The sequence below is a fragment of the Triticum dicoccoides genome, chromosome 7B, assembly GCF_002162155.2.
Source record: "Triticum dicoccoides isolate Atlit2015 ecotype Zavitan chromosome 7B, WEW_v2.0, whole genome shotgun sequence".
Lineage (NCBI taxonomy): Eukaryota > Viridiplantae > Streptophyta > Magnoliopsida > Poales > Poaceae > Triticum > Triticum dicoccoides.
The window spans coordinates 605,315,348-605,336,128 of record NC_041393.1 but is presented as its reverse complement, the minus strand read 5'-3'; the positions used below and the strand labels follow the sequence as shown (position 1 = coordinate 605,336,128).

General features: G+C 45.4%; 1 protein-coding gene across 2 annotated transcripts; it reads right to left on the bottom strand.

Annotated features, from left to right (window-relative positions):
• Positions 1 to 307: 307 nt before the first annotated feature.
• LOC119338091 (IAA-amino acid hydrolase ILR1-like 6) lies at positions 308 to 4,435 on the bottom strand. Of its 2 annotated transcripts, XM_037610383.1 has the most exons (3): positions 3,767 to 4,433; positions 2,739 to 2,864; positions 308 to 1,539 (listed from the first exon to the last, which is right to left on the bottom strand). In XM_037610383.1, the coding sequence occupies exons 1-3, from the start codon at positions 4,265 to 4,267 to the stop codon at positions 712 to 714; spliced, it is 1,455 nt and encodes a 484-aa protein (XP_037466280.1). In that variant the 5' UTR covers positions 4,268 to 4,433; the 3' UTR covers positions 308 to 711. The 2 variants fall into 2 exon arrangements, with proteins under 2 accessions (XP_037466280.1, XP_037466281.1); XM_037610384.1 differs by lacking the exon at positions 2,739 to 2,864 and having other exon boundaries at positions 3,767 to 4,435.
• Positions 4,436 to 20,781: the final 16,346 nt, after the last annotated feature.

Below are 20,781 nucleotides of genomic sequence, written 5' to 3'. Positions count from 1 at the left end.
CTTTCCTTCCTCTCTCCCTCCTCTTTCCTCCCTTCTCCAAGTCCAACAAGGAAGGAGGGAGTCCTACTCCCGGTGGGAGGAAGACTCCCCATGGCGCGCCTCCTCCCTGGCCGGCCGCCCCCTCTCCCCTTGCTCCTTTATATACGAGGGTAGGGGGCACCTCTAGACAACAATTGATCTCTTGATCTCTTGCCGTGTGCGGTGCCCCCCTCCATCATAGTCCTCCTCGAGAATATTGTCAAAACTTAGATGTGAGACAATATCTCATCTGACATCTAGATATGATATAGTCAAGACCCAAAAGAAAGAAAAACGTTCAAAGAAGAAAATGCCACCGGAAGAAATATGTACATAGCTGATAGTACTTCTCAATCTCCAGAATATGTTAATGTCGGTGCTAAGGTGCATGTTTCCCGATCACGTTCGGCAGGCACAAACACGCACGGCCACACCCACAAGGCCGCAGGCAAAACCCGGGAGCCAAACCGTAACCGCGTCTCAACGGCAAGTTTCAGAGCCAACACGAGCACGGAGGGGGGAAAAGACAGCCCAGATCACGGCGTGATCGGCCAAAAACCACCGGTTCTCTCGCGCGCGACGTCGATCCCGCCACCCTCCCGGGACTGAACCCGCAACCGCAACTCCGGTCGATCGATCAGTTAAACAAGAACCGGCCGGGCCAGCGTATGTACGTCTCGGCCGATCGCAGGTTCACGGCTCCTGCTCCGGGGAGCGCGGATCGCCGTCGCGCTCGGCGCCGCCGGCGAGGTACCTCTCGGCGATGGCGGCGTGGACGGCGGCGCCGGTGGGGAGCACGTCCTCGTCGATCATGAAGTAGGGGGAGTGGCCGGTGTGCACGGACCCCAGCGTCTCGTTGCGCACGCCGACGTAGTAGAACCCGGCGGGTACGGCCTGGGAGTAGAAGGAGAAGTCCTCGGCGCCCATCATCGGCGGCACGTCGCGGTAGCCGGCGTCGCCCAGCAGCGCCCGCGCCGTGGCCTTGACGTGCGCGTACATCCGCGGGTGGTTCACCGTGGGCGGATAGAAGCTCTGGTTCTCGAAGAAGTCGACGGAGGCCTCGCAGCCGTGCACCCGCGGCTGCAGCGTCATCACCTCCTCGATCCGCCGCCGCAGCGTGTAGAAGCTCGCGTTCGAGAAGGCCCGGAACGTGCCGCCCAGCACCAGCGGCGCCGCCGGGTCCCCGCCCAGGCTGAAGCTGCCGTTGACCATGGCCACCGACACCACCTGTGAGTCCAGCGGGTCCGCCTCGCGGGACACGAGGCTCTGCAGGCTGATGATGGTGGACGAGGCGGCGAGGACCGGGTCGGCGCCGGCGCGGCGGGCGAGTATCTGGGCCTTGAAGAAGCCGCAGCCGGCGAGGAGCGGCCCCGTCCGGGACCCGACCACGGACGTCGGGTGCTGGTGCGACACGTGGACGGCGAAGATCGCCTCCACGCCCTCCAGCGCGCCGTCCTCGATCATCCGCTTCGCTCCCGCGCCGGACTCCTCCGCCGGCTGGAACAGAAGCTTCACCGTGCCCTGCACATTACCAAGTGCCACGGAGTACAGTTTAAGTTTCTCATTTGACTGTATGTCTGAATTTCAGTAGTATGTTTTTTTCTTCTTGAAGATAAAATACACTAGTGTATTAACTTGAACCCTATGTTAACTGCAGGACTTGGTTCCCACATGTTTGACAGAGTTGCAGTAGCTGGTGTAATAAGGACAGGTTTGAAGAAGACGGCGACACAAATTTGACATGGACATGACCAGATGTGCCCACAGACTTAAAACCCTTTGATTGCAGTCACTGCTGAAGTAGTGGTAAATGACAATAATTCAGAAAAGATTATGATCATACTAGTGTAAGTTTTGCTTCCGCGCACCACGTGCCCTTAAAAGTTTGCACGAGTCTCATAGTATAACGTACACAATGACCAGGCATTCCGTCGAACACGGGGCATCCGATCCACCTCTCGAAAGCAGTGAACCAAAGTGAAGGAATGTTGTACCACCAGCATCGCATTACGTTGAGAAAATGCAGTTAATGAAGGCGAACAAATTCTGTCCTTGGCGCAATCGGAGAGATGAATGACTGCGAGCATATATCCGCACCAACCCTGACGACTTTTGCTAGACTAGACGGCGGCGATCACGTCTTAAACGCTTACAAATCCTAGTTGCTAATCATTGTTAAAAAATAAATCAATAATCCCACTGTACCAGTAGTAGTTGCTAATCATTCTTTAAAAAAATCCTACTGTACGCCACCATCAGTAGCGAGGACACACGTGAAGAGGAAGCTAATCAGTAGCGAGGACACACGTGAAGAGGAAGCTCGAGTAAAGCAGAGGGTCTTGGAATGTTTGTCCTGACGCCACCATCAACACGATGATGCCGCCGCGACAGCTTTAACACTTTACGCCGGCCGACGGTCTTATGATATGATTTTCGGCTTAAGCATGCGCCCTTCGATCTGGTCTCGCAAAGCAAACCTAGTGCGTACGCCCAACCCGCACGCATTGCGAAATCACATCGGCACAGCTAGAGCTAGCCCGCAGCCAGTGTAGCAGAGGGACATGTACAGGGTCCCTTGCACGGCAATGGTGGCGTGCGGGCAGACGGGAGGAACGGCTAGCAACGGACAGCTATTGGGAAGATCGTAGCCACTCAAAGGTGAAGTTCAGCGTGCTAGCTAGCAGCCACTGATGGGAATTCAGTTCAGAGAGGTTACGTACCTTGAGGTGGCGCTCGCGGGCCTTGAGAATGCTGGCGGCGCCGAGCAGCATGGCGACGTGCGCGTCGTGGCCGCACGCGTGCATCTTCCCGGGGTTCTTGCTCTTGTGCTCCCACTCCACCGCCTCCTGCAACCAACAACAGCCACAAACCGAACGTGTCATGCCACGAAAGGAGTTCGGCTGGAGTCGAGCGAGAACGAGTGAACAGCAGGGGAAAAGCAGGAGAAAGGCCGGGGCGGGAGAGAGAGAGAGATACAGAAGGCGAGGAAAAGCAGGAGAAAAGTCTATGGCTTTTTGGCGTAAAAACTGCCCGTTGTGGGCACTCAGAAAGACGGGGGTTTCGCATGGCAACCGGGATCCGCGCGTCCAGGGTCTCACCAACGGCGGGTGCCGTTTCGGGCACCGGAACGAGGAGCAAAAAAAAATTAAAAACAATTTGTCATCTTTCTGATTTCTGATGAAAATAAGCAGACGCTTCTGATGAACTCGGTCGATGGATCGAGACTGCTCCCGCGCAACGTCCACAGCCGCGTGTTCCTGCAGAGGCCACTCCTTTCTGTTTTGTTGTTTCTGTCTATCCAAGTTAAATCATCGACCCAGCAACCACAAGTTAAAAATACGAGTTAGATGGTGAAAGAAGGCCCAAACTAAAAACTAGTCATTTTTGTAGTGGGGAGTCATAATGCATTGGTGGTGCATCTATTCTCTGGCCACAACCTACCTCTCCCAAATTCCCAAACATAAATAGGTTGAACAGCAAACAAACTCGTCTCATGCGCTTTGAACCCCAAAGCAATTCACGAGGAACGACAATTAAAAAAAAAGAACCAAAAAGTAGCCATTCTATTGTTTAGAAGACAAGCGGATAGAGTATGTCATGACGATGAGAAATCTAAGAATCTGTGTGGAACCTAGTAGCATGCTGGGCTCGATCGTTTGTTATGGGCACTCAGAGGCTGCAAAGGCGCACGTGCGCGAGATAAAAACACGTGTCTGTTCACGTAGCAGCGGCAGTTCCTTGTACGTACCTGGATGGGCAGCGCGTCCATGTCGGCCCGGAGCGCGACGACGGGCGGGCGGCCGGTTCCGATGGTGGCGACGAGGCCCGTGCGCGCGAGCGGGTACCGGAAGCTGACGCCCATGCCCTCCAGCTCCTCGCGGACCAGCCGGCTCGTCTCCACCTCCTCGTACGCCAGCTCGGGCCGCTCGTGGATCCGCCGCCGCACCCGCCGCAGCCACGCCGCCATCTCCGGCCGCCCCGCCAGCCCCGCGATCTCCTCCTTCCACCCGGACGCGCCGCGCTCGCGCGACGGCCCGCCAACGACGGCGGAGATGTCGACGTCGACGTCGCAGCGGGCGCCGCCCCGCCCGCTGGCGTTGGCGCCCTTGCCCAGCCTCGCCACGGCGCCGAGGACCACGTCGTCCTCCAGGAACGCCGTCGGCGACGAGGGGCCAGCCGACGCCACCATGAGCGGCGCCGCCAGCAGCACCAGCAAGAGAAGCACGGAGCTCGGACGCCTGCTCTCCATCAACGGCGACGGCGCCGCGCTGCACTGCTGCCGCTGGCTGAGCTCTGCGCGTGTCCGGGCACGAACAGGGTCGGATGGCTACACCACAACCAGGACACAACTATGCATGATGGGCAACGCGCGCACACTGGAGGGGAGGTGGGGGGAGGATTAAATTAAGCCACCTGGCAGGGCGGAAACAAAAATCTCCCTCCTTTTCCATTCCCATCCAATCCCCCCCGTGCTCGTATAATGAACCGCTCGCTTTCGTCACATTATTTCTGCCGCGTGGGCCCCGGCCGACAGCGACGCTTCGGTGGCCTCTGACGGCTCCCCCGCTTCTCGCTAGATTGTGTAGGCGCTGCGCTCCACGCAGGTTGCTATCAGCATCCGTGTAAAGAAAAAGGTATTTTTTGCTTTGAGCATCAGTACAACGCTTACTGGCACTATATGCTACATCAACTTGCTAAACAAGTGATTATGTTAGCATGATAGTGCTTTTCTCTTTTCAGTTTTCTATCGGACTGGAACAATAGTACACATGGCATGAGATAAGAATGACCCAAGAAAACATATTGGTAGTACACATGCCCCGCCGCCGGCATGCTGATCAGTTAGTGTGAACGCTCGCTTTTTTGCTTGCTGGGATTAATCTAATCTTGCCGTTTTCTCTCGGGTCATTCTTTTCTCCGGCTGATTGGTTTTTGTTTGATTACTACTAGAGTTAATGCCACAATTGCTACATAAACTTGTAGGGGTGGAAACAGATTCATATACAAAACCTAAAAACCCCCACAAAACTGGTCTTCCAACTTGACTGTTGTAACAAAATCACCCAAACAGCCCCGAACTGCACACGTGGCGCGCCAGGTAGGCTCTGTCGGGCCTGAAGCATGTTTTTACGAAAAAAACCTCACGCTTTAGCAATTTCACAGACAAGTCCATACCCCCGGCAGAAAACCCCCTGGTCGCCGGCCCCAATGCAAACCCCTTCCAAAACCTTTCCTTTCTTTTGCCCGCCCTCTCCTCCTCATCTCTGCCCTCTACTCCTGCGAGGCGACGCCGACTGGACACTCCACAATTTTGCTCGAAGGGTATACTTCGAGAGCACAGCGAAGGAGCGAGCCAGGATGCCGCCCCCGAGTGGGCCGGCGTTGAACATCGTCCGCTGAGCAAGGGAGGAGGCGAGAACTCCACGGGGCAGGGTGAGGTGGGTGTGCCTATGTGGTCAGATGCCGACCACGGCGCCGCCGTAGCCTGAACAGGTGGATCCTCTACCTTTCCTTTCTCCACGGCCAGGCCTGACAATGGAGGAGCTCCGAATTAGCAAATGTGTGCCTTTTGATATTGTCAATCAAACCGGGTATGTGTGCCTGAATGTGTGCTTGTGTTGTGCTTCTTCTTAAGTTTGTAATGTCAAGCTTGTGTGCTTGTGCTAAAGCTTGTAGTGTCAATCAAATCGGGTCTGTTAGTTGTGCTTGTGCCCAAGCTTGTGTGCTTGCGCTTATTCAGTTTTTTTTGAAAAATAAGTCTGTCAAATTCAATCTACTTCATGCCGGCCATTCATGTCAAAATGAGTGTATTTTCATGTCAAATAAGAGAATCATTACAAGAACAAGCCAAACTTCTTGAATAAAAATATGTAGCAAATGAGTTCACCTCTCACATCAAATAGTTTGGAATGTTTACAACACTCAACATAGATAATAGGTAGCCACTGATTTCATATAATCAGTACAAGTAGCACCTGATAACAAATAGTTTCACCTCTCACATCATGCCAAATACTAAATTACCTAACTTACACAAAACCTCTTATCACTAGAGCTACAACACCATTAAACAGTGTAGAGCAGCAGACCAAACAGGTTAACCAAATTTTCCTCCTATCCCTAGTTCTGATCTCCTTCTTGTGCTTCATGATCATGGCCTCCCTCTCTTCCTTCAGCCTCATAATTTCAGCATCCTTGTCAAAGACAAATTTATGAAGAGCCACATTCTCTTCAACAAGTTTACCAATCACCTTCCTAGGCCTCCCTTGCCATTCTTTGTCCACCCGCTTCAGATAGGCACATGTATCATAACCCTGAAAACATAAAACAAGCATTTTGTAACACACATTTAGTAAATTAGCATCCATTCTTAACAAGCATTTTGGAACACACTTCAGATAAGTTTGCTAAATTCTAAACTAACCTCAACAGGACAGACAAGAAATATACGACCATAGTCATAGCCCTCACAACAAACTCTTCTTGCTGGGTTCAGAAAGTGACAACATTGGTCACTAGTGTCAATGCCATTGAAAACAACATCAGGGGAGGATGGAGGTATACTCCAATCAAAGTCTGGAAGTATTTCAGTCCCCTACAATCATATTCAACCAAAACATCTTCAAAAAGTTACCACATTGAGTACAAAATTGAAAAGAAATTCACTACATTCACTAAAAAAATTCACTGTCCATCTTCAAATTGAGGAGAGGGTACACACCTTGCAAGAATCAACATCCATGTAGCGCACCTCGTCGATGATCTTCGCCCAGGGCTCGCCGCCCTTCGTCTTGTCGGCGCCCGCGAGGTCACTTCCATGGAGCGGGCGACGCTGGCTCGACGATGGCGCTGCCACTGCCCCACGACGTCCTACCTGCTTCCTCCATTATGAAGATATCGATCCCTTCATGTCGCACGAGCCGGCGCTGGAAGCGAGAGGACGGCGCTGGCATGGCCGGAGCAGCGGCGGAGTGGACAGAGAGGATCTCGGGGCTAGGGATTTGTAAATAGGGAACGGGCAGGAGGGGTTGCAGGAGCGTGGTGTAAAAAAATAAAACTGAAGGGCCTTTCTGCAAAATTACCAGAGCCAACGTGGCATGCTTGGGTGATTTTGTTACATAGGTAGAGTTTAGGGACCCGTTTTGTGGGTTTTTTAGTCTCTGTATGAATCTGTTCTCACCCCTACAAATTTATGTACAATTGTGGTATTAACTCTTCCTACTACTCCATCGATCTGTTGGCCGGAAGCCGGGAGGAATATTTTCATTCAATTCGGTGGCAGGTGGGATGAGTGGAGCGGTGCAGAAACAGCAAAACCACCAGCTATGCATGGCGCGGCTTTACTCCGGGGTGGGGGCGATGGCTAGCTCACTGTGGACGCATGTATTTATTTCTGGGTCATGGATGGATGAAGGGACGGCTTTTGTGGTGAGTAGATCTTGGCACCTAGCAGCAACACGGTCCGCTTGATCTCTACGTTTCGCTTCCGTCTTTGTGTGTTGGTCATTTCTGGCAGTGTTTCAGACGGTTGCGCAACGTGACGCTAGCTGCAAACTTTTCCCATAATTTGATCATAATACTGCACTGATGGCGTCTGTGATCTTTCTTTCCCCATGATTTGCATGTGCATCTGTATACCACTAATGGCACATTAGCACCTTTCCTGATCATCTATAATTTGTAGTGCAGCTGATTGTAATCACGTTTTGCTTCAGTAGTTACATGTACTTAAATCTGTAGCCAGGGAAGTTTTTTCTTAAGTGGGCGTCAAGTCTTCTTCACTAGGAGTAGTATAGTGCCCTACTGCGGGTGCTTCATGCCAATAATTCCAACCAACGTGGATGCTGCCGAGACGCACACTGCTTGAAGTAGTGCTCACCCCACGAAAAGCACGGGCAATCCACCTGTGTGCACGGGCAATCCATCCCTCCCGAACCATATCCCTACCGCACGCGCGAGGCGGCCGGGGAGGGCTCCTCGATCCCCTCCTCTAGCCCCCTCCGCCTCCCTTCTCCCTCACCGTCGCCAGAGGGCGCGGCCGGGCGAAGCCCGACTGGCGTGGCGGGGCTCGGTATTCTTTCTCTTTGATTTTTTTTCTCCGAAAGAAGTATTTTAGTGTCGGAGATAGGGTCAGCGGGGCCATCAGGTGGGCACAACCCATTTGGGCGCGACAGGGGAGGGCGCCTTGGTGGGTTGTGCTCAACCAGGGGCCACCCTTCGGTGGTTCTTGACTCCAGTATTTCTCTTTTATTCCATCAAAATTCTTCAAAAAGTTTCGTTACATTTCGAGAACTTTTATTTCTGCACAAAAACAACACCATGGTAGTTCTGCTGAAAATAGCGTCAGTCCAGGTTAGTTTTATTCAAATGATGCAAATTAGATTCCAAAACAAAAGCAAAAGCGTTTGGAAAAGTAGATACGACGGAGATGTATCAATGATCTCTTCGTGATGCTCCACTTGAACTTGCACACCGCAATCTTGATGACGATCATCACTTGATGTCATCCTCCATGGGTTGTATAAGATCCCCCTCTTGACGCAAGCCCATGGAAACATACCTAACTCCACAAACTACTCTCACGTAGAGCATGGGTTAGTACACAAAGCGTAATGGACAATACTTACCATGGGACCACTTGATCCCTTTCGGTACATCTTCTACGCTTTGTGTGTTGATCAACTTGATTCACTCTTGGACTTAGTCTTGATCAACCTTGCATCATGTTTTCTACATGACCAAACTTTGGATAATTCCTTGAATAGCACTTCGGTCATCTCATAAACTCCTTGAAACCAACACATGGACAAATCCTTAAAATATAACTCAAGGCAACCATTAGTCCACATAGATTCTCATCAATTACCAAAACCAAACATGGCGGCACCACATGTTCTTTCAGCCGCCACTCCACCACCCCGGCCGCGCCCCCACACACATGCCGGAAAATATCTCTGTCACCTCCAGTGTTCCAGTCGGGCTCCACCTTGCTTCTCCTCCATTGTTGTTCAGCCCATCTTCTTCGACCGCCCCACCAGGTACCATTCGCTACTGCTATATTCACCATGTCCGGCAACTGTTCGATGAATTAGCAGAGCTAAAAACAAATTCCTTCTTTCAAGAAGTGGATTTTAATTTAGAATATATATACGAGCACTATGTTGAGGCATTCGACGGCACATCCGACGAGGAGGACTACACGGACGGGGCGACGATGATGCAGGTGGTCCTTGAAGACACGGAGGAGGATGTTCTCAATTTCAATGGATCGATCAAGGATCATCGAGTGCTGAACTGCAACAGGGCACGCGAGCATTTGACATTCGTGGATGACTATTTTGCCCCGGATGCACTCTTCACTGACCATTTTTGCCGGCGTTTTTGGATGCGCAAGACTGTTTTTGATCGTTTTACCGTGTGTCTGGTCCTATGATATCAGCCCAATGATACGTCCATTTTGCATCATGATTTTCTACTGTTATTTATAGTGTTTACAATAAATATAACACTTTGTAGAGTAATTTTAATGCCATTTCTCCCATAATATGCAAGGTTTACACAAAGAGGGTGATTGCCGGTAGCTGGAATTCTGGACCTAAAAAAGCTATGTTAGAGATACCTATTCTGCACATCTTCAAATGAGCTGAAATTTTACGGAGATTCATTTTGAAATAAATAAAAAATACCGGAGCAAAGAAGTACCAGAGAGGGCCACCGAGGTGCCCACAAGGAACCAGGGCGCGCCTACCCCCCGGTGCGCCCTGGTGGGTTGTGAGGCCCCTGGCCAGCCCCCGGTGCCCATCTTTTGGTATATCATCCCATTTTCCCTAGAAAACGTTGATACGTCCATTTTGCATCATGCTTTTATATCAATATTTACCGCATTATGGGCTGTTATTACACGTTATATCACAATACTTATGCCTATTCTCTCTTATTTTATAAGGTTTACATGTAGAGGGAGAATGTCGGCAGCTGAAATTCTGGACCGGAAAGGAGCAAATCTTAGAGACCTATTCTGCACAACTCCAAAAGTCCTGAAACTTCACGGAGAATGGTTTTGGAAAACATAAAAAATATTGGGCGAAGAAAGCACGAGAGTGGGGCCACCAGCCATACACAAGGGTGGAGGGCGCGCCCTTCGTCCTTGTGGGCCCCTGACAGGCCCCCGATGCCCATCTTCTGCTATATGGTGTGTTTTGACATGGAAAAATAAGAAGGAAGTTTTCGGGATGAAGCGCCGCCGTCTCGAGGCGGAACCTGTGTAGAACCAATATAGGGCTCCGGCGGAGCTGTTCTACCAGGGAAGCATCCCTCCGGGAGGGGCAAATCATCACCATCGTCATCACGATCGATCCTCTCATCGAGAGGGGGTCAATCTCCATCAACATCTTCACTAGCACCATCTCCTCTAAAACCCTAGTTCAGCTCTTGTATCCGATCTTTGTCTCAAAACCTCAGATTGGTACCTGTGGGTTGCTAGTAGTGTTGATTACTCCTTGTAGTTGATGCTAGTTGGTTTATTTGGTGGAAGATCATATGTTCAGATCCTTAATAATAATTAATATTCTTCTGATTATGAACATGAATATGCTTTGTGAGTAGTTACATTTTTTCCTGAGGACATGGGAGAAGTCTTGTTATAAGTTATAATGTGAATTTGGTATTTGTTCGATATTTTGATGAGATGTTTGTTGTCTTTCCTCTAGTGGTGTTATGTGAACGTCGACTACATGACACTTCACCATGATTTGGGTCTAGGGGAAGGCATTGGGAAGTAATAAGTAGATGATGGGTTGATAGACTGACAGAAGCTTAAACCCTAGTTTATGCGTTGCTTCCTAAGGGGTTGATTTGGATCCATATGTTTTGTGCTATTGTTAGGTTTACCTTAATTCCTCTTTCATAATTCGGATGCTTGCGAGGGGGGTTGATCATAAGTGGGAGGCTCGTCCAAGGAAGGGCAGCACCCAAGCAACGGTCCACCCACATGTCAAATTATCAAAGTGACGAAGATGAATCATATGAGCATGATGAAAATTAACTTGACAATAATTCCCATGTGTCCTCGGGAGCGCTTTGCTTTATATAAAGGTTCGTCCAGGCTTGTCCTTTGCTACAAAAAGGATTGGGCCACCTTGCTGCACCTTGTTTACTTTTGTTACTTGTTACTGTTATGAATTATCTTATCACATAACTATTTGTTACCGATAATTTCAATGCTCGCAGAGAATACCTTGCTGAAAACCACTTCTCATCTCCTTTTGCTCCTCGTTGGGTTTGACACTCTTACTTATCAAGAGGACTATGATAGATCCCCTATACTTATGGGTCATCAAGACTATTTTTTGGCTCCATTGCCGGGGAGTGAAGCGCCTTTGGTAAGTGGAATTTTGTAAGGAAACCTTTATATAGTGTGCTAAAATTTACTGTCACGTGTTACTATGGAAAATAATCCTTTGTGGGGCTTGTTCGAGGTATCTTCACCTCGAACGGAAGAGCAAAGAGTTGCTCCGCAACCTACTGCACCTACTGAAAATATTTATTATGAAATTCCTTCGGGTATAATAGAGAAACTGCTAGCTAATCCTTACGCATGAGATGGAATATTACATCCTGATATGCACCTAATCTATGTGGATGAAGTTTGTAGATTATTTAAGCTTGCAGGTATGCCCGAGGATGTTGTAAAGAAGAAGGTCTTCCCTTTATCTTTTAAGGGAAAGGCATTGACATGGTTTAGGCTATTTGATGATATTGGATCACGAAACTATAACTGATTGAAATTGGAATTTCATCAGAAGTTTTATCCTATGCATATGGTTCATTGTGATCGGGAATTATATATATAATTTTTGGTCTCGTGAAGGAGAAAGTATCGCTCAAGCTTGGGGGAGGCTTAAGTCAATGTTATATGCATTCCCCAATCATGAGCTCCCAAGATAAATTATTATTCAAAACTTTTATGCTCGGCTTTCTCATAATGATAGATGCATGCTCGATACTTCTTGTACTGATTCTTTTATAAAGAAGACTATTGAATTCAGATGAGATTTATTGGAAAGAATTAAATGCAACTCTGAAGATTGGGAACTCGACGAAGGTAAGGAGTCAGGTATAAACCTTAAGTTTGATTGTGTTAAATCTTTTATGGATACCGATGCCTTTCGTGATTTTAGCACTAAATATGGACTTGACTCTGAGATAGTTGCTTCTTTCTGTGAATCTTTTGCTACTCATGTTGATCTCCCTAAGGAGAATTGGTTTAAATATCATCCTCCCATTGAATTTAAAATAGTAGAACCTATTAAATTTGAAGAAGAAACTATTACTTATACTGTTGATCCTATTGTTCCTACTACTTATATTGAGAAACCACCTTTTCCTGTTAGAATAAAGGATCATGCTAAAGCTTCAACCGTGGTTCGTAAGAGTTAAACTAGAACACCTACACCCCCTGAACACATTAAAGTTGAACCTAGTATTGCTATGGTTAAAGATCTCTTGGTTGATAATATTGATGGACATGTTATTTATTTCTGTGATGAAGCTGCTAGGATTGCTAAACCTGATACTAATGATAAACATAGACCTATTGTTGGCATGCCTGTTGTTTCTGTTAAAATTGGAGATCATTGTTATCATGGCTTGTGTGATGTGGGTGCTAGTGTGAGTGCAATTCCTTTTTCCTTATATAAAGAAATTATGAATGATATTGCACCTGCTGAGATAGAAGATATCGATGCTACTATTAAGCTTGCTAATAGAGATACTATATCACCAATTTGGATTGTTAGAGATGTTGAAGTCTTGTGTGGGAATATAAAATACCCTACTAATTTTCTTGTTCTTGGTTCCTAACAAGATGATTTTTGTCCCATTATATTTGGTAGAGCTTTCTTGAACAGTGCTAATGCTAAGATAGACTGTGAGAAAGATGCTGTTACTGTTGGTTTAGGGAATATGTCTAATGATTTTATTTTTTCTAAATTTTTTAGACAACCCCTTGATAAAGAATTGCCTATTAAGGTTGAAGTTATTGGTCTTGCTTCTATTGTCGTGCCTCCTTCTGATCCTTTAGAACAATATTTGCTAGACCATAAAAATGATATGTTTATGAATGAAAGAAGGGAAATAGATGAAATATTCTTTAATCAAGGGCCTATTTTGAAACTCAATTTCCCTGTTGAAATCCTTGGGGATCCTCATCTATCCAAGGGTGATCCCGTCTCTGAGCTTAAACAATTCCCTGATACTTTGAAATATGCTTATCTTGATGAAAAGGAGATATATCCTGTTATTATTAGTGCTAACCTTTCAGAGCATGAAGAAAAGAAATTATTGAAAACTCTGAAGAAGCACCATGCTGCTATTGGATATACTCTTGGTGATCTTAAGGGCATTAGTCCCACTCTATGTCAGCATAAAATTAATTTGGAGGCCGATGCTAAACCAGTTGTTGATCACCAACGAAGGTTAAATCCTAAGATGAAAGAAGTGGTAAGAAATGAAATACTAAAGCTTCTGGAGGCAGGTATAATTTATCCTACTTCTGATAGTAGACGAGTAAGTCCTGTTCATTGTGTCCCTAAGAAGGGAGGTATGACTGTTGTTCCTAATGATAAGAATGAGTTGATTCCACAAGAATTGTTACATGTTATAGAATAGTAATTGATTTCCACAAATTAAATAAACCTACTAGAAAAGATCATTACCCTCTACCTTTTATTGATCAAATGCTAGAAAGACTATCCAAACATACACATTTCTGCTTTCTAGATGGTTATTCTTGTTCTCTCAAATACCCATGTCAAAAGATGATCAGGAAAAGACCACTTTTACTTGCCCTTTTGGTAACTTGGCTTATAGACATATGCCTTTTGGTTTATGCAATGCACCTGCTACCTTTCAAAGATGTATGCCTGCTATATTCTCTGACTTTTGTGAAAAGGTTGTTGAGGTTTTCATGGATGATTTCTCTGTTTACGGAACTTCTTTTGATGATCGCTTAAGCAACCTTGATTGAGTTTTGTAGAGATGTGAAGAACCTAATCTCACCTTGAATTGGGAGAAGTGTCACTTTATGGTTAACGAAGCTATTGTCTTGGGGCATACAATTTCTGAAAGAGGTATTGAAGTTGATAAAGTTAAAGTAGATGCTATCGAAAAGATGCCATCTCCTAAAGATATCAAAGGTATAAGAAGTTTCCTTGGTCATGCTCGTTTCTATAGGAGGTTTATTAAAGACTTCTCTAAAATTTCTAGGCCTCTCACTAGTCTCTTGCAAAAAGATGTTCCTTTTCTTTTTGAATATGATTGTGTAGAAGCATTTGAAATACTTAAGAAGGCCTTGATTTCTGCACCTATTGTTCAGCCACCTGATTGGAATTTACCCTTTGAAATTATGTGTGATGCTAGTGATTATGCTGTTGGTGTTGTTCTAGGACAAAGAGTTGATAAGAAATTGAATGTTATTCATTATGCTAGTAAACTCTAGACAGTGCCTAGAAAATTATGCTACTACTGAAAAGGAATTTTTAGCAGTTGTTTTCGCTTGTGATAAGTTTAGATCTTATATTGTTGATTCCAAAGTAACTGTTCACACTGATCATGCTGCTATTAAATATCTTATGGAAAAGAAAGATGAAAAACCTAGACTTATTAGATGGGTTCTCTTGTTACAAGAATTTGATTTGCATATTATTGATAGAAAGGGAGCTGAGAACCCCGTTGCAGATAACTTGTCTAGGTTAGAAAATGTTCTTGATGACCCACTTCCTATTGATGATAAGTTTCCTGACGAACAATTAGCTTTCATAAATGCTTCTCATAATACTCCATGGTATGCTGATTATGCTAATTACATTGTTGCTAAATTTATACCACCTAGTTTCACATACCATCAAAAGAGAAAAAATCTATGATTTAATACATTTACTTTTGGGATGACCCACACCTTTATAAAGAAGGAATAGATGGTGTTATTAGACGTTGTGTACCTGAGGATGAACATGAACATATCCTACGCAAGTGTCACTTTGAGGCTTATGGAGGCCACCACGCTGGAGATAGAACTGCACACAAGGTATTGCAATCCGGTTTTTATTGGCCTACTCTCTTCAAGGATGCTCGTAAATTTGTCTTGTATTGTAATGAATGCCAAAGAATTGGTAATATTAGTAGACGTCAGGAAATGCCTATGAATTATTCACTTGTTATTGGACCATTTTATGTTTGGGGCTTTGATTATATGGGACCTTTTCCTTCCTCTAACGGGTATACACATATTTTAGTTGTTGTTGATTATGTTACTAAGTGAGTAGAAGCTATTCCAACTAGTAGTGTTGATCATAGCACCTCTATTAAGATGCTTAAAGAAGTTAATTTTTCCAAGGTTTGGAGTCCCTAGATATTTAATGACTGATGGTGATTCACATTTTTATTCATGGTGCTTTTCATAAAATGCTTGCTAAGTATGATGTTAACCATCGAATTGCATCTCCATATCATCTTCAGTCTAGTGGTCAAGTAGAATTGAGCAATAGAGAGATTAAATTGATTTTGCAAAAGACTATTAAAAGATCTAGAAACATTTGGTCCAAGAAACTTGATGATGCATTATGTGCTTATAGAACTGCTTATAAAAATCCTACGAGTATGTCTCCATATAAAATGGTTTACGGGAAGGCTTGTTACTTACCTCTCGAACTAGAACATAAGGCATATTGGGCTATTAAAGAGCTCAATTATGATTCAAACTTGACGGTGAGAAGAGGTTATTTGACATTAGCTCTCTTGAAGAATGGAGGACCCAAGCCTATGAGAATGCCAAGTTGTTTAAAGAAAAGGTTAAAAGATGGCATGACAAGAGGATACAAAAGGGTGAGTTTAATGTAGGTGATCATGTTTTGCTATACAACTCTCCTTTAAGATTTTTTGCAGGAAAACTTCTCTCTAAATGGGAAGGTCCTTACATTATCGAGGAGGTCTATCGTTCTGGTACCATAAACATCAACAACGCCGAAGGCACAAATCCGAAGGTGGTAAACGGTCAACGAATCAAACATTATATCTCAGGTAATCCCATAAATGTTGAGACCAATATAATTGATACGATAACACCAGAGGAGTACATAAGGGACACTTTCTAGAACATTTCAGACTCCGAAAAGGAATAGGTATGTGGTACGGTAAGTAAACCAAGTCCAAAACTGTTTTAATAGCATTTTTTCTCCATTTTGGAATATTTGAAAAACTAGGAAAATTGAAAGTAGTCCAAAAGAGACACGAGGAGACCACAAGGGTGGAGGGCGCGCCCCCTGCCTTGTGGCCACCTCGTGTGCCCTCCGGACTCCGCTTTCTTGCACAATACTTCTTTTGGCCAGTAAAAAAACATTATATAATGTCTCGAAGGTTTTGACCACCGAGCCACGACAAAATCCTTTGTTTTTGTTTTGAGTTGTTTCTACGGCAGATTTAGAGCAAGCTGTCTTCTCAAGAGTCAGTCGGGGAGAGTCAGGTATCTCACCCGACACCGGGCCTAAGAGCATACAACGAAGCTGACCACTTTGGGCAATCGTTGAAGAAAGAGACATAAATACATGGGTATGGGCACTCCCCTTGGCAACTGCCAAGCTTGGGGGAGGTGCCCCGGTATCATATCACCATCACGCCTCTACCTTTATCGTTTTTCTTAGTTTGATCCTTTTGGTTATCTCTTGATCTAGTATAATAAAATTTTAGTATGATCTAGCTTTGAGTTTTGTTTTCATCTCTATCTATGTAATCGAATCCGTGAGTTATATATAATAAAGAGTAGTTTGAGTTGAGGGCTTTGCTTTCTTGCTATGATCTTGAGGGAATTAAAGAAATAATAAAAATATCATATATTGATCTTATGAAGAGTAATGACTTCACACATAGAGTACTAGATCATAGAAGCGCGCGTTGCCGCGCCCGTCTATATTAAGAAAATAATCTAATGAAAAAAACTATATGATACACATGAGAAAATGTCAACAACCTCAAAGGATTTCCGACATTGATTAGATGTGCGATGCAAATGTAGTCAAAGACAATTACATTTAGTTCTAAATCACAAATATTGTGATTTTGCAAGCACCAGTTTAATGAACCTAATTGATGATAAATAAGGTTTCCAACAACACTACCATTCAAAACTGAGGGTACCATGGTACCTATATCACCTGAAGTTGGCAGACTAATCACATTCTAATCTTTCCTGCAGAGCACAAAATAAATCATCATCCCTTTGACTTTGGCTAAAATTATGATTTTTCTTTGCAATGGAATTTCAAGCATGATAATGAATGCCAGCATTGGCGCATCACACGGACATCAAAACTGGAAAAAGAAAATCTAACCATAACTTGTATGGGTTTTAAAAAAATGTCAACTGTAGGCACACTATGTCTAGAGAATGTTGGAGACTGACTCATAAAGCTTGAGGGTCCTGATGGTTAATATTGTGGCGCAGCCACGCAGATGGAGAATACTGTGTATCATTTCTCCAAGACAAGTAAAATGGTCAGCTATTTACGTGCGGTGTTGTACAGATTTATTGAGCAACAAAAGGAATCATTTACCTCATGAGAGAAGACAAACAATTAGCTACTCATAGCATCTCTAGCAGACCCTGTAAAAAACCGCGACCCGCAAAATAACCGCCAAAATGCGGGTCGGCGTGGAAAATCTCGCCCGAACAGACCCCGCAAACGCGGCCATCCCATAAATTTTTTCAGGGGCGCGGCAATATCTCAGCCTCAACCCGCAAATATGCAGGTTTTTGTCTCGCCCCTGCGGTGTCCCGTATCCGAGGGAAGCGGCTGGCGGGAGGGACATTTTAGCCCGTGCCATTTCCCCCACCTCCTTCCGCTACCGCCCGCCATTGGTTCCTCTCGTCCACCACCGGCGATTCCGACCAAATCTGCGGGTGGAATCGCGCCGCGGGGGTGCCCCCACCCTCTACCACCGATATGCTGCACCCTCCCCCCTCGCGGATCCGGCGACACGTGCCGCCCCTGGTCGCCGTCGCCACCGGGGATCGACCGTCCTCTAGCAGCCCTTAGTCGCTTGCCGCCGGGCTGGCGGCAGCGGCACAAGAGATGCGGGTGTGCTAGAGATGCTCTCACAGGCTGAGGAACACAACAAATTATCTCAAAGATGAATATGTCTGATCCTTGAGATCACAATATTTTCTTGCAGCTGTCACATTCTGTTCTTGCAAGATGACCACATACAGAGGACATGGTTCAAATGTGGTGGCACCGCAGGTGACTTTGACTGATGTGAAAATTTCCTCGCCATCGTGATCCATCAGCTTGTCATCACTATGAGTGATGCCCTTGCACATAATCTAATGTGGTGGGCTGCGTAGGAAGAGTACGGGGGAGTGGGGGCACCTATGCCGAAGCAGACCAGCCACAAGAGCTCACCGCCGGAGCGGAGAACGCCGGCGGCGCAGCGTTGACGAAGAGCAGTTTTTCTCCCTATAGGAGTAGCTCAGGGAATAGGGTCAGCGCCACAGCGGAGAAAAACTGGAAGACCTGCTGGGCGATAGGGACGACGTTTTTGTTTTTTGAGGGGAAGCGATAGGGACGACCTGGACTGGACCTCCACAGCGAAACATAACTGGATTGGACCTGGGCCTTCAAACAAACGGTCCGATTGTGGACGAGAACTGTGGCTCAATCTGTGGAGCAGCGGCCTGCCACACGGTAATTGCGTACGTGCGTGACGATTTAGATGACTGGCCAAATCCTACGCGTTCGTACACATGATCCGGTGGCTGAGAGCTCCAAATTGCTGTGGAGGCTCCAAACTAGTTGCATTATACTGTTTAGTAATGATGAATAAAAGTTGTTGAGAGTTGACAAACATAGTTTTGGTCATTGTTGCAATTAATAGGAAGTAATAAGGAAAGAGAGGCTTCACATATAAATATACTATCTTGGACATCTTTTGTGATTGTGAGCACTCATTAAAATATGACATGCTAAAAATTGATGTTGGACAAGGAAGACAACATAATGGGTTATGTTTTCTTATATCCGAATAGAAGTTATATTGTCATGGATCATCCAACATGTTGAGATTGTCTTTCCCTCCTATGCTAGCCAAATTCTTTGCACCAAGTAGAGATACTATTTGTGCTTCCAAACATCCCTAAACCTAGTTTTGCCATGAGAGTACACCATACCTACCTATGGATTGAGTAAGATCCTTCAAGTAAGTTGTCATTGGTGCAAGAAATAAAAATTCCTCCCTAAATATGTATGATCTATTAGTGTGAAGAAAATAAGCTTTGTACGAACTTGTGATATGGAAGAAATAAAAGCGACTGACTGCATAATAAAGTTTTTTATCACAAGCGGCAATATAAAGTGACGTTTTTTTGCATTAAGATTTTGTGCATCCAACCATAAAAGCGCATGGCAACCTATGCTTCCCTGTACGAAGGGCCCATCTTTTACTTTTCTCTTTTACCCTTATACAAGAGTCATGGTGATCTTCACCTTTCCTTTTTACACTTTTTCTTTTGGCAAGCACTATGTGTTGGAGAGATTCGGATATGTATATCCACTCGGATGTAGGTTTAGTATTATTGGTGACATTACCCTTGAGGTAAAAGGTTGGGAGGCGAAAATATAAGCCCCTACTTTCTCTGTGTCCGATTGAAACTATGTACCCATAAGTATCACGCGAGTGTTAGCAATTGTAAAAGAGTAAATGATAGTTGAGTATGTGGACTTGCTGAAAAGCTCTTATATTGACTCCTTCCGGTGTTATGATAAATTGCAATTGCTTCAATGACTGACATCATAGTTTGTTGGTTTTCAATGAAGTTTCTGATTCATACTTTACCTTGTGAACGAATTGTCACTTTTACATAAGAAATTATATGAAAATACATGTTGTTGTTCTAAAGATGATCATGATGCCCTCATGTCTGTATTTTATTTTATCCACACCTCTATCTCTAAACATGTGGAAATATTTTTCGATATCAACTTTCGCTTGAGGACAAGCGAGGTCTAAGCTTGGGGGAGTTGATACGTCCATTTTGCGTCATGATTTTATATCAATATTTATTGCATTATGGGCTGTTATTACACGTTATATCACAATACTTATGCCCATTCTCTCTTATTTTATAAGGTTTACATGAAGAGGGAGAATGCCAGCAGCTCGAATTCTAGACTGGAAAAGGAGCAAATTAGAGACATATTCTGCACAACTCCAAAAGTCTTGAAACTTCACTGGGAATAATTTTGAAAAATATAAAAAATATTGGACGAAGAAAGCACCAGAGGGGGCCACCTTCAATCCACAAGGGTGGAGGGCGCGCCCTCCGTCCTTGTGGGGCCCCTGGCAGGCCCCTGACGCCCATCTTCTGCTATATGGTGTGTTTTGACCTAGAAAAAATAAGAAGGAAGCTTTTAGGATGAAGCGCCGCCGTCTTGAGGCGGAACCTGGGCAGAACCAATCTCGGGCATCGACGGAGCTGTTTTGCCCGGCAAACATCCCTCTGGGAGGGGGAAATCTTCGCCATCATCATCACCATCAATCCTCTCATCGAGAGGGGGTCATTCTCCATCAACATCTTCACCAGCACCATCTCCTCTCAAACCCTAGTTCATCTCCTGTATTTGATATTTGTCTCAAAACATCAGATTGGTACTTGTGGGTCGCTAGTAGTGTTGATTACTCCTTGTAGTTGATGCTAGTTGGTTTATTTAGTGG

What these genes read in the sequence shown, in the direction of transcription:
- LOC119338091 (XM_037610383.1), bottom strand. Translation starts at nt 4,267, where the DNA reads ATGGAGAGCAGGCGTCCGAGCTCCGTGCTTCTCTTGCTGGTGCTGCTG. An exon ending in TGGACGCGCTGCCCATCCAG is followed by an intron (nt 2,865 to 3,766) that starts GTACGTACAAGG and finishes TGTTGGTTGCAG; the next exon opens with GAGGCGGTGGAGTGGGAGCA. An exon ending in CCCGCGAGCGCCACCTCAAG is followed by an intron (nt 1,540 to 2,738) that starts GTACGTAACCTC and finishes GGTAATGTGCAG; the next exon opens with GGCACGGTGAAGCTTCTGTT.